A 17,009-nucleotide genomic window follows, 5' to 3' on the forward strand; every position below is an offset into this window, starting at 1 on the left:
TCACACTGGCCCGGTGCGTTGTGGCCCCTGAGCCAAAAAGTTTGCCCACCCCTGCCCTACTTGGTAGAAATTGGTAACACCCGGAAAGTCGGCAGAGAATTAGCAAAATACACACAATTCTGAATGGAGACCAAGACAAATTATTTTCCTCCAGAGAATGATGCCATAACATTGTGGAGAAATTGGAGCACAAGTTGGAGGCGGCAAAATCCAGAAACGTTTTTTCTTTCCCCACACCTTTTCATTGCAATCAAAATATTGAGAAAATATTTTTCATTTGTTTGCTCCTAAAAATCTGTAACTAAATTGTTAATGCTTGCCTCGCATTTCTGACATTAGGTAATATATTTTTTTTGTGGTAGTTTTCACTACTTTACACTATTGATAAACTTTGAGACAATGCACACACAACTGACACAAATTACACTGTTATGGAGAATATCATGAGATTTGCTTTTAAAAGATGCTTTTAAATTTCCTGAATTGCAGTGCAGATACTGTTTAATTGTTCGCCTCCATGACAAAAAAACACTTCTATCCATGCAGGGGAAAGAAACACTAAAATCACTCATTTGCAACCAGAAAATGGCATGCAATCAAACTACAGTAACAATCTGTGTGTCGTCTGCCACAAAGCAACAAGATGGCGAGAGCAATAGAAATGACAAACAGAGGAATAACTTGTTTATGCAATTCCAAGTCAATACTGTGAGCCTATCACGGCTAAACAGGAGGATAGTCTGACATTTAAGACACCAACCTTCATTTACAGGATGGGAAACAATCAGTCAAAATGTCAAATTAGTCAAAGTTCTGGAGCTGTAGGCATGTACACACATATAACAAGCGCAGAGGGATAGGAGATGAACCATTAGCCCCCCGCCAGAGAGAAGTAATGAACCCTGAACAACTCCAGAAATTTCACATGGACCACCAGGAAAACAACATCAGCAACAAAAACTAGAAACAGAAGTAGTCTTTATATATAGGACAATGTGTTGTTAGTGCAGTTAGAATTTGTTGCAAGAACAATGGAGGAATATGGATGGACTGAGTCATGAGCAACACAATTCATTGCTGGGCAGATTCCTTTTACATGGATGAAACGTTTTGATTTAGTGAGCCCCAATCTTCCTCTGGTGCCACATTATTTTTGGCTTTCAAAGTATCACTATGGAAACATTCTGTAATGACTGATCTAACAAATGCCAAACAAGACTAGAGAGACATTTTTCCTCAGCATAGCCTCAGTACTGGGTTTAACACAATTACAGTGTACCAAGGAAGCCCTTAGTCTAAGAAGTAGTGATTAGTTTTCACATTTTTATTAATCTAGTAATGGTTTATTTTACATCTCAACAAAACAACGCATTTAAAAGTTGTTTTTTTTGCTATTTGTTTTTACTGAAGCAACCATTTTACATGACATTGCGCATACAATTATAGGATATATTATCATTTTTATACAGAAAGAGGGGGAGGAGAAAGAGAGCTAGAGAGAAAGAAGGAAGGTTGTATTATTATTACTATTGTTGTTGTTAAACGTAGACCCTGAGGAAAAATTTATGCAATTAAAAGGTTTGTCAAATATTTTGTTTTTAGAATTTGCCCAATTTACACAATATAGATTGAGGTGATTATACAAGCCTTACTACTTATGGTAAAATACGAAGATATTACTGAGTATTTCAGATGCAACACTTACTTTTCCTATAGTAATGTCACTGGAATCTGAACTGCTCTGGTCCGTCAAGGCTTCCATATCAGACGTCCCCTCAGCCTCTCTAACTTCCTCTGGACCTGAAACGGATACCTCTGACACAACAACAGACACATACACACACAAAATTTGATAAAAGAAAATTATTACTTTAGAGATTGGGGAATGTATGTATTGTAAACAACTACTCAAATACAGATGTGGTTGCTATGCTAGTCGGGATGGTTGGCAGGGTGCTGGTAGGTGGTTGCTATGGTAGCTATGGTATTCTGATGGTCACTGGGGTGGTTGCTATGGTATTCTGATGGTCACTGAGGTTGTTGCTATGGTGTATATAGTGGGTTGCTATGGTGTTTGTGATAGCTTCAAGGGTGCTGCCAGGTGGATAAAACTATTTTCTAGTGGTTGCTAGGGTGGTTACTGGGGTGTTGGTAGGTGGCTGCCATGGACTTCTGTGCAGTAAGAATGTATGTGTGTGTGTATGTTTGTCAGTTGTACCAGACTGCTCTTGCTGGGATGCCACAGGCAGCTCGTGCCTATCTTCCTCTGGCTGGAGTTCTCCAGCGGCCCTGGATATAGAACTCCTGTGGTTGTCAGATGATGTGTTTGGACTGGTGGTCACCTATCAGCCAACAACAGCATACATACACCCACTCACATATTATAATGCAAAAATACTTATTACAATGAATTTCTGTGTAATAGTCTTTTGTAGACCTAGCAATACCAATATAATCCTGGGTGGCGGTCCAAGAAGACCGCAGCCTATGATGATCTTTGAGCTGGCGGCGAGTTTCTTGCAACAATGTTTTGTCTTAGTTGTGCCATTTCAGATGCCAAGAAACCTTGGATTTCTTAGTAGGGTTGCCCATACCATGAATCTTCCAACACAAACAATTTTGATTAACAGCCTAACCTGCTGTGTGCTGGCGGAAGCCTGTGATGTCATCTGGCCATGGCAAGTTTCTGGACTGAGGCATGTTGTATCCAGGCTGAAGACGGTGGCTAATGCACCCTTGTTGGTTAAAGTGATAGTCTGCGAAACAGTCTGTCCCACCACATGTGAACCAAAGTTGATGAATTGACTATCAACCTCCATCTAGAAAAGGATCAGTTCATATAATTAGTGTTTGAATGCTGTCCTGACAGTTTGCGGGCATATAGTAGTACTTAGTATTAAATCACATAAAGAGAAAACAGGGGTGATTTTGATTACACTGTTCTATACTGTACACTCAATAGTTTCCTTTAAAGCTTAAATAAACAGTCAGCTTCGTTACACTATGATATGATGGAGATGCAGCCTGAATGATACCATGACAACCACCTAGCAACAACCGAGCAACTGCTCAACCTTAACACCAACCACTGATAACACCATAGCACCAGTCAAGCAACACCATGACAACCACCTAGGGAACAACCTAGCAACTTCCTTAACACTATAGCAACCTAGAACCACCCAGAACACGATACTAATATGACAACACAGTCATTTAAGTGCATAAATTGAACCATGTGGAAAGTAGAAGTAGAAACCAAAAGTTTCCTTTTGTTCAAAACATTTTACATTAAGGATATAGACAAACATTGAAAGACATAGATATACAGTATATTAAAACATAAGAATACGTAGCATCATTTATAGTCAGCCCCCCTTCTGGTGGCCTCTCACTCTTCTCTTCTCTATCTCTCTCAGGTGGTCCTGATCAGCAACCCTGACTGTCTTAGTGTTTTCTATATATAGGTATATACAGTATATATACCATGTGAATTTGTACTTTGTGAATAAAGTAATTTTGCCTTACTAATCTTGGGTATGACATCCTCCTCATATGTTGCTGGTCACACGTTTGCGTCAAATGTTTTCTCTTTAAGTGGCCATAACAGGCTGCGACCAGTTACTTACATCACATCTCTTTATGGTGCATCTGACTGGAACAGAGAACGGACCCATTGCTGAGGCAAACTGGATCTCTCCTTCCAGGTCCTTATTGAGCTGTATCACAAAATTGGACAGATGCACACTAGATTTAGAAAGAAGTGTCAAATAGGATCCAAATAGAGAAAAGTGGGTATGGACAAAAGCAAAAACACTAGCTTTCACCTGACAGCTATGAAAATACAAATTTAATAGAATTATCTCCATTACAATATCACATTATCAGGAAGAAAGCTGCAAAAACAAACACATGCTTTAATGTAAAGCTCTACTTGTAAGTGTCTAGCATGGGTTCTACCAGGGAGATTCAAGGATCACAGCACCCTCTTACCGGTCCTTCAGTTCAGTTGTCCCTCCCTCCAATGACATTAATTTCATCACATTCTTTTTCCAATCAGATCACCATCTGTTGGTTTACTTCCTTAGCATGTCAGCGGCCAATAACATGCGGCAGTTTAAAAACCGTTTGAACGACATTCAATGATGTGTGTCTCTGCTGCTTTCAGTGTAAGAGCCTTAATTTGGCCACTAACTGGAGCATGTAGATGCCTAAAGGATTTGGTGAACTCACCATTGGTTGGAAAACAACCTGCATGTCACAGGACATCCCAGTACACAAAGACCCAGGAGGCTCAAAGCTGGAATAAAATGAAAAAATCATGATAAGGTTTTAATGCGATTTGCAATGTAAGTGGAGAAACTCATCTATAAAATAAAATACTGTATAACTGAGTATAAGAATACCATTGATCGGATTTGATTCTGATCATTTTGGTGAGTTCCACTTTAAAAGATAGATGTGTTTGCATGGTCTTTCACATACTGTATGTATGCATCGAAAACAAAAGAAACCTGAAGGGAAACATGTTGTATTTATCTTGTATTTATACATCAGCTATTATTTTCCACAGTGGAAAGATGCAGTATTCAACAACGAACTGCAGCTTAAGATGAGTACCCAATCAATACTCATGAATAAGTATGATGAATCGCGTAGGAGTGGATATAAGAGAAAGAGTTGGGATCAAGAGTCAACCCGATACTCAGTTTGCATGGCACAAAAAACAAAAAGAAGAAAAGGCAATTGTTGCTAATGAAAACACTGCAGTGAGAAAAAGAGGAACATTTTCAATACTTCATTAATCATATCCTATTAAACTGTAGACACCGGAGCAGAAATCTAACTTAGCAGGCCATCCTTCTTTGCTGTTCTTCTTCTGTATTTTATGTGAGGTGAAGAACTCGAGGTAGGCTGGCTAAGCCTTCAATCCAGCTGCCCATTGTGATCTGGAGGGGTATGAAAGAATTCCATCTGGCAGATAGGAATAATTTTGATGATGACTAAAAAATTCCACATGGAACTTTGGGTAAAACTTTGGGTAAAACAAATTGGTAAATTTGTTTAGAAAAACAAATTGGTAAATTTGTTTTACCAATTGGTAAATTTGTTTTACATTATACTGTATATAGGTAGCAACAATTCTTATTTTCTAGCTTAAGGTCAGGTGGGATAAAAATAGGAAGAAAAATAGAACAGGTCACTTGGGATTAAATGCTGAGCGAGGCAGCGTTGGCAGAGGCCTATATAAAATGCTACAAACCAGGCCATACTGCACACTGTATCCACTCAGTGCCATCAGCTCAAATGATAAGGCTGCTGTGTGTTATATTATAAATCCTGGCTGCTCTTCATTGGCTTCTACAACAGTAAATCAACCACTGATCTTGTAAAATATTTACTTTGACAGAGCTTAAACACCCTCACTTTCATAACCACTTCTGAGAGCATCAGTAAATCTGATAGCAAAAGATGACATATGTGACACTCTTGCTGCCGTACTTAGTTAGCCATACAAATTGCACACATTTTGGTCCATTCATCGAAACCCCAGTGCTTTTACTGGTACAACATTAACATTCAGCTGTTTTGGAAGATTATTTGTGACCAGTTTTGGTTCAATCAAGGAAGCCTTTGCACAGGTGAAGGGTTAAGGCTGCTGAAAGTTGGCCCTGTGTTTCTGTTAACACAGATGTGGGTGTGTTCATCAGCTGTGTAGAGATTTCCAGTACTGAATGATTATCTCATGCCACTTACCGAGTAGATATAAACTGGTATTTTGCTGGCTATGTCTGGTTTGGCGAAGCTCAGAATGGTTTACATAGGATCTTTTGAGAGCCAGAAAAAGTTATTTCCATTCATTGCTGTCGTGAAACCACTGGAAGAGTGTGCTTGCCTTTTAGCACAACAACAATCACACTTGGGGACAAAGTCTTTCAGACAAATGAAAGGCAGGCTGAAGGTACATGCTCTGCTCTTAAATTGAGTGCGTGTGAGAATCTATACCATCTGAACATGTATGATGCTTTGTTTTCTTCTGTAGAAACGTGTACATTTTTTGTGATCACTCAATAGTTTTCAGAAATGTTTTCTACACATAATTTAGACCAAACTAAACAAACTATAGGTGTGATGGTGATCCAGTTTCTATTGTTTACCACATTTACTCCAGCCCACAGACCACAGAGGGGTGATTTTGTCTTCTCCAGTCTTTTGCAATGCATGAATGCAATGCAATGAAGTGACACTGCATGGCTTTCTTACGAAGACTGGCAAGCCTGGGCTGTTGTGGCTCTTCTCCAAGTAGTGAAAAGAAACCGCAGAGCCCATTCTTGTTCAAATACACCTACACTGGTCAAGGGGTATAGCGGGATGGGAAGCCATTTTTAGAATTTCAGGGGGCGTAAAGGGAATTGTGGGCTGGTGTGAAAAAGCCCAGTGTGTTTCTGATTCTTGTTTCTCTCTCTCCTGCTGTGCAAATGTGTTAAGCCAGGTGAACAATTACAACTTTCAAGTTCAATACAGTTGGATTTTAATGGGAACGATCAGCAGGTTTTACACAGAGAAGCCATTAAATACGCTGACTGCGTGATTGCTACAGTGGATGGGCAAAAATCACCTGATTGGCATGCATCTAATCTCTCTCGATATTGCTTTTACAATAATAACCCTGCTGCAGGTACACTGAAATCAGTTGAGCCAGGCGTGCACTAAGTGTATACTGACTAATTGTGCTTTGAGTCTGGCCAAAGATGCAGCAAAAGAGATGGTTGAAAAATACAACAAATGTATTAGGCAGAATGAGCAGTTCAAATCAGTCACGACAAATCTCAGTGTAGCATGAATAATCAGTGGGATGTACTCAAACTCGGCAACCTCGAGTAACAGACCTAGACTGTATGATGGGGCCTGACTGAATGAAATACTGTATACAGCTCAAAATACAAGGCAAGAAAGTGATATGATCTGGCCCTGAATCAAAGCCATATCAGTAGCTTTGGGTTCATTGTGCTGTACTATGGGACTATCTTCACTCAGTCATGCAGGAAGAGGGTGAGAAGACAGACAACATAACTACATCAAGTCTGGAGGGCCGAATTGGAAAGTGATACACAGCGAATGACCCGGAGAACATTGTATCTTTGCTTGGCCTGAAGGGTGCTGGCAGGCTGAGAGAGAAGAGACAGCAGAGACTGATTGCACTGACACTCATAAGAGAGCTGTGAGTGTGCTGATCCAAACTGTGGGAGGACAGGCTTGGTTTTCACGCCCACTCCAACGTCTTGATGACATGAAAATGTTTGGATTGTAAGTGGAGATACAGGAGGATGTTCCATCATTTGCCTTGACTTGTCTTGAGTTGTCAATACTAATAATTCTGTTTGATTGTTTGCAGTTTCTTCAAACTAGACCCACAATGGATGTACTGGCTTCATAAGCTCAGGGATGGGCCACTGAGAGGCAATTGTAGATTGCTATGTATATTGTTTTGTTTGTTGTCCCTCCCTCCACGGAAACAGGTATCGTCTCCCTCTCTCTCTCTGATTGTGAGAGTGGGAAGATATGAGTTTCAGGTGTGGTGGTTATTTTTTATTTGGATGCTTTCTCCTGGTTTCTGGCTAGGAGTTAGTATATACCTCTGTATTTTGGTTTCCTTATATTCCTGCAGGTAAGCTAAGGTTTTGAGATCTGTTTTGTGTGTTGTTATTCCCTTTGTTTTTCTCCCTAAAACTTTGCACTGTAAATATAAAAACAAAAGAGTTCAAGTATTGTGATCGTTGGCTGGCCTTTTACTGGAGCATGGAAAGAATCTCACTCCATGTTGGATCATGTGTCATTTCCTCATTTCCTCCTCAGCCCAGGCACAACAAGATTGTAAGCATAAAGCGGGGGTCTCAACATGTTGAAGATTGATATTGGTTGAATCTCTGAGTAGTCTGGTGGCGGCAGGCTCTCAGTCCATATGGACTCAGCTTGGGAACCAGAGGATCGCTGGTTGAGTCCCATATGGACCAAGAAAATGGACTGGCAGCCTCCAGGGCACTTCCGAGCAAGGCGCGTAAGACAAATTTCAGATTGACGTGTTCGCATGTGATTTGACCCAATAAAGTTTCTCTCTTCTCTCTCTAGTAGTACTAGCCTAGCTTAGGAAAACTAAATTGTGATGAAACTGCTAAATTCAGAAGGAGATAGTTTTCTTGATATACCATATTTATATTTATTGATAAACCAGGTTACCAGCGAACATGATGCAACATGAGAATAAGAGGAGTTGAGGTTGTTGAAACCTTTTGACACAGTTTAGGGTAGGAGCTTCCCCCTGTGTGTCTGTGCTGGGTACACACACTGTGCCTGTATGGGGAAAACGAGTATACTGTGTTTGCCAAAATGGGAGACTGTTCTTTAGGCTCAAAATTAAGGATTATAGTAGTGACAGATCTCTAGATACTTCCACATCAGACATCATTGACTAAATGAAGGTATGACTCAAAGGTTCAAAAAGGTGAAAAAGTGACTTTTTATGTAAAATCTTACTTGATAGAGACAAAATCCATCAGTCCATCTGAGACCCCCAGAAGTTTGAGGCAGCTTGTGGTGTAGCTGATGTTCGTTACGCTGATCTTCCTCTTATATGTTTTCCCCACTTCAAAATCCTGCAAGAAGCATTTTGTCAGTAAGATATTTTCTATTTATAATTCAATGCCAAAAGTAGAATAAAGGCAAATCAACATTTGCAAGCGGAAAATGCTTTAAATGAATGCAAGAAGCATATAACAGGGACATTAATTAGCAATACATTGCCTAGAATCCCTGAATTCCTATTATAAAGTCTTTTCATGAGTGGGGGCTGCATGATTTAGGATGTTAGAGCGGTCGTCTAGAGATCAGAAGGTTCCTGGTTTGATTCCGGGCTCCTAGACAGCCTGTTGTGTTGTTGAGCAAGATACTGAACCCCTAAGTGCTCCTGATGTGCAGGCTGGCTTCTTTGCATGGTATGCTTCTGCCATCAGTGTATGAATGGATGAATGTGAGGTCATTGTAAAGTGTTTTGGAGAAAAGCGCTATATATAAGTACAGTCCGTTTACCATTTACAATTAGTGGTACCTTGTACAGGATGACCTCTGGTTTACTGATGAATGGAATCCCCCTTTGCTCTTTTCCACAAACATTTTTAACAGGCAGGTTGAGCGTTTCAGTAGCCATCAAAGGTACTTCCAGGTTTACGTCAAATTTAGTCCTCTCATCCATGGTTGTCTGTAAGCAGAAAGAGAGAGAGTGAGGGCAAGACAGAGAGCATCTGCTCATAATGTCATTATCAATCATCACTTTGATAAGACTAACATTGCATTATTATATGCTTTTGGATTAAAACATTAATATAAATTGCCAAAGTAATGGCATCAGGAGTGATGTTATATACTTTGTCCTGATACACTAGATGGCGAATAGCTGGAAATGAACAATACTGTGTGCCACCCTGTGATGATGACATGGCAACATCATTGTGACAAGCATGTAAGTACTGCTGAGAGCAGCATGCACAGAGCAGCTCAGGGCTGGAATGGCCACATGACAGTGCCAAAGAACAGCAAAAATAAAATATGTTATTTTTGTCTCTCCTCACTAGAAGCAGAACGTAGGGTAGAACGACAAAGCATGTGCTTGATGGCTACATTGAGCTTCTAGGGATCCCTGAGGTGAAAATGAACCACCTTTCACGTCGACACAGCCATTACCCCATCATATACAGATGTTAAGCGTGCCTTCATTCACATTTAAACCAACAATACACAACTCTTGAGAATCTTCCAGAAACCATAAAAGAGTGCTTCTCAATTTCCTCAACCTGATTTTTTCTTCAGACAACTTCAAAGCTACTCTATAAGTCAGGACCAGGGGTCTGCTCATTTTACTCCTGCTTAGGCTGGTTACACCGACTCTGAAGTTAAAATTGATTTTCACCTGCAAAGGAATGCAGAGCCCGATAATTTATTCTGGACCTGTAAAGTTAAACCACCTTTCTGGGGGACCATGCAGGGGAAACTCTATAACTGTGCTGTGTAGGCTTTTGTGATACAAAATATATTTCTATAAATTGGCAACATTATCATTATCAACATAATTCTCAACCCTTTAAACCATATTATTTGTAAAGTTACATTACGTGTGTCCAATGCAGTTACCACTACTGTCCAAAGACCCAGTGCACAGCCTTTGATAAGGGCATCAGTGTGAGCTTTGTGTTTGGAGGAAAGATCATTTCCACTTGACTTATCTCTTGCTCGAAGCTCTTAACTGTAAAATCGTGTTTGGATTTGTAGCCTTCAAATGCAACAGCACAATGTGAAGTGATGGCTGTCACCACACATTTCAACACAGGGCCACCAAGTCACTTCTGTGGCAGTGAGCTCGAAACCCTTAAGCAATTCAGCAACTATCACAGAAGCAGCCCTTGAGCAAGGCACTTAATGAATCGACTATTCATGTAGCAAAGTCAGACACAATAATTGTCATTCACCCCTGATATGATGGATGTGATGTACCCTAACCGATTACATATCAGCCACTGGCGACATCATCAAAGGACAACATCATATAATGGGAATGGCTCAACATATCCTGTGAGGAGAGGACAGGCAAACACATCCTCCAGATCCATCACACTGTTGTTCATTCCTGTAGCTAAAGATCCTGATCAAAATGTATCTTTTAGACTGGCATTATTGTTCCATAATTAGTAATTTTCTGACCATATCAATGAGATTTTTCCAAATACACAATTTAACAGTATTGGGGAAATTGTTATGTTGTTTGTATCTTAAGTCTTACATCATCCAGGTTTGGTGGTGTAATAAATAACATTCTATATATCTTCTTAACATCTAAACTAAACTTTTTACACATGAGTGATAGCGAATGTCATTCAAAGAGTATCACAAGAATCACAAACTTGTAATATTGACATACAGCCAAAAGTTAGGTCTATTTTAGTCTTAACTCACATATTTTAGCAGCTAAATAGCTAGAAGAGGTTGAAAGAACATTTGCCTGATGTGTCTTTGCATACTATGATGATGACCTGAAGACGTTGCTGCCAGATACCTTTAGTCTAGCGGATAAGTAAAATTTTGTGGGTAAAACTGGTAGTCATTTGAAAATACAGGATCACAATACAATTTCTCATAACAATCATCACTTGCTAGTTTGCTGTGATGATACCAGAGCAAAGTTTTGGAAGAAAATATCTTTCATTAGAATTTCCATAACTTCAAAATGTTTGGCATAGCTCAATTTCCCAAACATTTCCAAGCCTGGAAAATAACATTTTCAAATTAAATTACATTTCCTGGACTGTCATGACTGTAGAATAACGATTAATACCAAAGACTGAATTGTTATTGTCAATAAATACTGGTTTCATATTGTTGTAATAGGGCGACTATTTGTTTGTATTTGAATAATTATACATTTAAACCTGCCACGCGATACATTTAAAACAGTTATTATTAGGTTTTCATTGCTATAGTGCATACAATATATTTTCAACGGGCTGCAGGTGGGGATTTATCCATTGAATAATTGTGTGAGCAAAGCCATAGAGAAAATGATGTCCCTGCTGTGAGTGGGACATGATTTATGAGTGTATAATTTTAGTAGCTGGCAGGGATTGGTCTTTGGTTGGCAATAGCTGATGTGTCTTTGCACCTTGTCGTTATGTTTCCAGAGCCCCAAAAACTCAGGCTCAGCCAGGTTGTCATGAAGACTTTGTTGTTCCTCTTCATGGTAAGTGGTTTCCTCCAAGTCTTCAAGGTCAGAGGTTGCAGAGGATGAGCTGCTGGTGTCATGAAACTCTCTCAGCTGGTGGCCAAATACACAACACACGTGGGAACACACACATACACATAATAATTAATGGAATTACACAAAATCTTTGTAAAAATCTGTTGTTTTCACAACTGGCATCTGGGATCTCATCATCCACTCACACTACTGCCTCCCTCCTGTGTGGCTGACAGAGGGCTGCGATCCAGGTATTCCTGGAGCTTTTCACTTGCCCTTCCCAGATATGGAGCGTTGTCAGTGGTGGCTTTAGGCTTTAGCATCTTCCTCCTGTTTACCAGCTGTTCCTCCTGAAGGATTTTAGCCACGATTTCGACCCTCTTTGACTTCTGCCTCTCTTCGAGTTCCCTGAGAAGAGAAAATCGAACAACACTGCATTATACAAAAAATAGGGTCATGTTTTCCTCAGCACACATCGAGAGAAAACACCCACACAATGCTGCATAGTGTAGGAGTAGAGGACATGTTCGTGGGTGAGGAAAGGAGAGGAGAGGAGAGGAGAGGAGAGGAGAGGAGAGGAGAGCGGAGGAGAGGAGAGGAGAGGAGAGAAGAGAAGAGAAGAGAAGAGAAGAGAAGAGAAGAGAAGAGAAGAGAAGAGAAGAGAAGAGAAGAGAGGGGAGGGAACATACTCTTTTTTCTTTTTTAACTCCTCCAGTTGGTTGTGGTAGTGCATATGCTTGATACTATTGATGCCTTGAGCCTGCAGAGATTGCTGTAGTTGTCTCTGTTGATGCTCTTTCTTCTGAGTGTTTGCTTTGGTTCTGCTTTGTTGGACCATTAAGCTCTCCTACGGGAACAACAGCACATTATGAAAAATCTATCTATCTATCTATCTATCTATCTATCTAAATGTGATTTCTACATGATTTCTCTTGTTGTTGTATTGTGAGTGCCTTATGAATGTTCTGAAAATGTTGCCAATACATACAACTGCAATCTACTGCTACTGAATATATATGTTACTAAAACGACACCACTGTTGTCACAGCATCTTCCATTCTGTGGGGGTGGGGTGTAGGGGCTGTGGCTTACTTGAGCAGCTGCAATGTTAGATTTCAGTGACATGACAGCCTGCATCCTTTTCTGCAGTAACTCCCTGTTCAGCTGCTCCTTTTCAGCCTCTTTCTGCTGCATCCTGGATGAAAGAGAAAAGAAGATGACCAAACCTTCGAATGAATGCATGCACAAACACATACATTGCAGTACAAAAACTGAGAAACAATGATGATTATTATGAGAAATCCTTCCTAAACTTTGCCTTTCTGCTCTGACATAAATACTGCTGGGAATTAAAATGAATGAAAGTATGTATTGGGGAAATTATTTGGAAAATACAGCTTCAAACAAGCTGAAGATGATTACACAAATGCAAATACAGCCTTGGCAGACAAACCATACAGGTCTTCCTTCTGTTTAAAGGGAAGACTGCAGATCTGTTGTTCTCTCGAAGGCTGATACTTTTGGCTGTTACTAGGCAACAGAGTTCTACACTTGTTGGAGTAGTAAAGTAATATTTATACCAAGGCTGACAAAGGTAGCAGATAATTATATTTCCAACTTTGGCAAGTAGTCTTTATAAAATACTTGTATAAGGTTCATTTGTGTCATGTCTCATTACTTGATAACTGCATGCTTTACAGTAGATTAGTTACTTACTTTACTTACCTGATGCACAGCACAACATAGCACTTTAAAAGGATTGCATAGTGGAGCCATGGTCACCATTCTGGATTTCCAGCCTTAGTGGCTAAAAACAACTCACTACATGTCTAAACAATCAACGTGATTATCTCTACAATATGTATACAGCATATATATACACATATATGTTATAGATAATTGCTGTCTGACTAGAGTGGATGGAAATTCACGCAAATTATTGACCTTTATTCTGCAAACAGTTATTATATCAGTTCTTTTTTACACACATCGCTATATGGATTTATACCCATGGCTGTATGTATCGTCTCTGTCCTGAATGTGAAATTCTATACTGTTGCATGTTCTTGTTTATTGGTTTAAACGATTATTTACCTTTTAAGGGTTTTTTTCAGGTATTTCGCAGGTTTCTTGTGACTCGCCTGGTCATCCTCTAATTTCTTCTGACTATCAATCTCCTCTCCCTCCTGCATGGCTGCCTCTTTACTACAAAAGCAAGTTCACACACACACACACACACACACACACACACACACAGTGTTCAGATTATGTTGCATTTTTATCTTGTTTGAGTTGCTTTTTGTCTCGCTTGAGTGCACAAATGAATCATATATAATATTACATCTATACATGCAGCAGTATTTCACATATTTCCTTCACACACTTGTTTAATAATATGAGTCATGCATAATGCTTTAGTCATACACAAAACTAAAAGGGAAAGTGTTGTGTTTGTCCATACTCTCTGCGCTGCTGCATGCTGAGCAGCAGCTTCTGGCTGGCTTTCCTCTCCTGCTGCAGTCTCGCTGGTGCCTTCTGTGCCTTCAGCGACGGGAAGACCCGCTCTTCCTCCTCCATCTCCAGCCGAAGTGACGATAACCTGCCAAATACAGTTTGTATGGCTTCAGATAGCAATCTGGAATACGGGCGCAACTACCAGTTTAAAAGCGCGACCCGAAAAATAAAACAAGCGCGGAGAGAATAATAGTTATTAGCGCTCTGGTATTAAAGCTCCAGATCTCTGACGTCAGAGCGCTGCTGGCCTCTGGCGTCACATTGCTATGCTGTACGCTCTTAGTTATTGTTATTGATGACGCTATTGTTTTGTTTTTTCATCATAATTCATTCATCATAATTGATTATTTCTGAAATCGCTTGTATTTAGTTGACAAAGCTTTCTACCAATGAGTACAGTTGACAGTTTTTGTTGTGAGGCAGCTACAGAACGCCAAACTCTTAATGAGTCTATTATAAGATATGCCCTTTCATTGAAAATCGACTTAGATGGATGGATATAAAAGAGCTCATACACCAGACTGCACTGTATCATCACAATAAGGTGAGTTTGATATTATATTGTGAACAGACTCAGTGTCGCCCAATTAAGACACAAAGGAAAACACAACAGTGAGGGAAAAGTGGAGACAGTTACGAGGTCTGGAAGCCGCTTCTGGACAGGTGCTGTGTCAAGCTGGTCTTGATGTGGGCCTCTAGATCTTCTTCACTCTGCAGCTCCTGACATAGACGCTTATGCTGGGCTTGCAAACGTAACACCGTTGCACTGCAAAATAAGAAACAATCTAATACAGGGGAGGACTGAAACAGAGCAGCCATTATTTGTTAATATAACGTATTCACCTATTATCAGCCGCTTTCTCTCGCTCTATCTCTTCCTCCAAAGTGTGCCTCTGCTCTACCAAGCCTTCAATGTTCTGACAACAGAGTTTAAGCTCTTCTCTGAAAAATAAAGGACATATTACCACTATAGGGAAAAGTCCAAATGTTGACTTAGCTTAACGCAGATCAGAAGGACATTTTTAAAGGCTGCACATTTGGCAAATTAATCTTTTTGTGTTGCAAAAGAAAGGTCATTCTGTTGGCTGAGGGTCATTCAAAGAAGAAATTGAGAAGCATCAGCAAGCAGACACACACATCAACAGCAGCGTTGTTTTCAAAATCTAATGGTGTGCAACAAGAATCTGTGACTGGAATAATAAAAAACCCACGGTAAGTGTGCTTACAATCCCTTGAATTCAAGAACAGCTCCACATTGACCTGTGAGGCTTTGTGCTGGAGGAAAATGACAGACATTTTGTGCTGTAGGGCTTGCAACACAGTTCATTGGGTACTTAATGGCTCATAGTTCAGACAAAAAGGCAAAGTGGGGAGAGAAGACATTATGTGAAATGTTCTCTGTTCAACTCAAACCATTTGCTGCAAATTGCTAAATCTATTGGTACAGAAATAATAGCCCTGAGGAAGGAGGGCAAAAAGGCAAGAGGAAATATTTTCAGAAATCAAAGATAGGCTAGTTTTGTCTCAGACTAACAGCTGAAGTTTTTTTTCAGACAAATAAAAAAGTAGAACCTAAACAGTGAAAGGGACCTATATGGAGGATAACAAGCCAACACTAGAATCTGCTGCTTTTCCAGGCCCAGACCTGGCTTTCAGCACGTCACACTCCTTCTGGCGGGGAAAGCAGTCCAGCTGGTCCAGGTTTCGTCTCAGCTTGAACATCCGTGCTGTCTCGGCATAAATCCGCTTTCCACCATTGTCAGCCTCCACCACAAGGTCACCATCACTGTCTTTCCTAGAGGCGGATACAAAAATGACATTTGGAAAAGGTTGCATGGTTAATGCAAAATTCAATTATACTGTACATATATACATAAAATTAGATACACCTGAGGGTGTTTGCAAATGGATATGTGTTACATAATCCCATGATGGGTACATACTGTTCAAAATCGGTTATTTAAAAAAACAAAACAAAAAATAGGGCTTTAGCGTTTGTTCATTATTTTTCTAAATGAAACATCATATTAAAAACCACAGTGGCTAAAGTGATAAAACCCCCTTTTATATATTGTTATAAGGCAAAAACAACATTTAGATGATCAAATGGTTAGATTTGTAAAAAACAGAAAAGTTAATCAGTATTTTCCACTTCCCAACAGAATTGACTCAAAAGAAAGCAGGATATACCCACTCATACAATGCTTCCAACCACTCTAAATGAGGAAGAGTGGCTGGGTCTTCATCCCTGAAGGTCTCCTCAGCAGGGCCTTCATCTGAAATATGCAGTTCAAATTAACAGAGAATATCGACTGTAAACTCTATTCAACTCCTCTGTTTGCTGATGCTGTCAACATGCATTCTTGACACATTCTTGGTGAATTATAAATAAGCAGTGAGTGTGTTGCTTTTGGATTCATGTAAATAACTCACCCTCTGTGTCCTTATCCGTCCTTTCACTGGACATGCTGCTGCCCTCTCTGTGTCCACACCTCTGTGATACCACGTCACAAGGACTTTCTCTGTCTTTCGTGTTCATTTCACCTTGTTAATCCACAAATCAGGGATACAGTATCAGACAAATAGTAATACTAACTGTAATTCATCAACAGTACTCTTTAAGTACCTTAAATGTTTCGTGTTGAATTCTCTGTATGCCGATTTGATAGAATGCTCGTATTGCATTCTAAAGCATGTTAAGCGAACATTGTTT

The 17,009-nt window shown here is 39.9% G+C and overlaps 1 protein-coding gene across 1 annotated transcript in view; it reads right to left on the bottom strand.

Annotated features, from left to right (window-relative positions):
• The window catches only part of cfap74 (cilia and flagella associated protein 74), a 37,083-nt gene extending 20,248 nt beyond the window's left edge, over positions 1-16,835 (bottom strand). Inside the window, exons 1-18 of the mRNA XM_076167170.1 lie at positions 16,730-16,835; positions 16,491-16,572; positions 15,942-16,091; positions 15,140-15,238; positions 14,958-15,062; positions 14,244-14,417; positions 13,877-13,987; positions 12,875-12,977; positions 12,472-12,629; positions 11,989-12,190; positions 11,708-11,860; positions 9,107-9,256; positions 8,536-8,654; positions 4,234-4,300; positions 3,630-3,719; positions 2,637-2,819; positions 2,219-2,342; positions 1,706-1,815 (exon numbers count right to left, since the gene is read on the bottom strand). Coding sequence (XP_076023285.1) covers positions 1,706-1,815; positions 2,219-2,342; positions 2,637-2,819; positions 3,630-3,719; positions 4,234-4,300; positions 8,536-8,654; positions 9,107-9,256; positions 11,708-11,860; positions 11,989-12,190; positions 12,472-12,629; positions 12,875-12,977; positions 13,877-13,987; positions 14,244-14,417; positions 14,958-15,062; positions 15,140-15,238; positions 15,942-16,091; positions 16,491-16,572; positions 16,730-16,835 — 2,286 coding nt within the window. The remainder of the gene's footprint in view (positions 1-1,705; positions 1,816-2,218; positions 2,343-2,636; positions 2,820-3,629; positions 3,720-4,233; positions 4,301-8,535; positions 8,655-9,106; positions 9,257-11,707; positions 11,861-11,988; positions 12,191-12,471; positions 12,630-12,874; positions 12,978-13,876; positions 13,988-14,243; positions 14,418-14,957; positions 15,063-15,139; positions 15,239-15,941; positions 16,092-16,490; positions 16,573-16,729) is intronic.
• Between the last annotated feature and the right edge of the window lie 174 nt (positions 16,836-17,009).

This window comes from Genypterus blacodes, unplaced genomic scaffold (genome assembly GCF_046128005.1).
Source record: "Genypterus blacodes isolate CSIRO-AG114 ecotype Tasmania unplaced genomic scaffold, CSIRO-AGI_Gbla_v1 ptg000156l_1, whole genome shotgun sequence".
Taxonomy (NCBI): domain Eukaryota; kingdom Metazoa; phylum Chordata; class Actinopteri; order Ophidiiformes; family Ophidiidae; genus Genypterus; species Genypterus blacodes.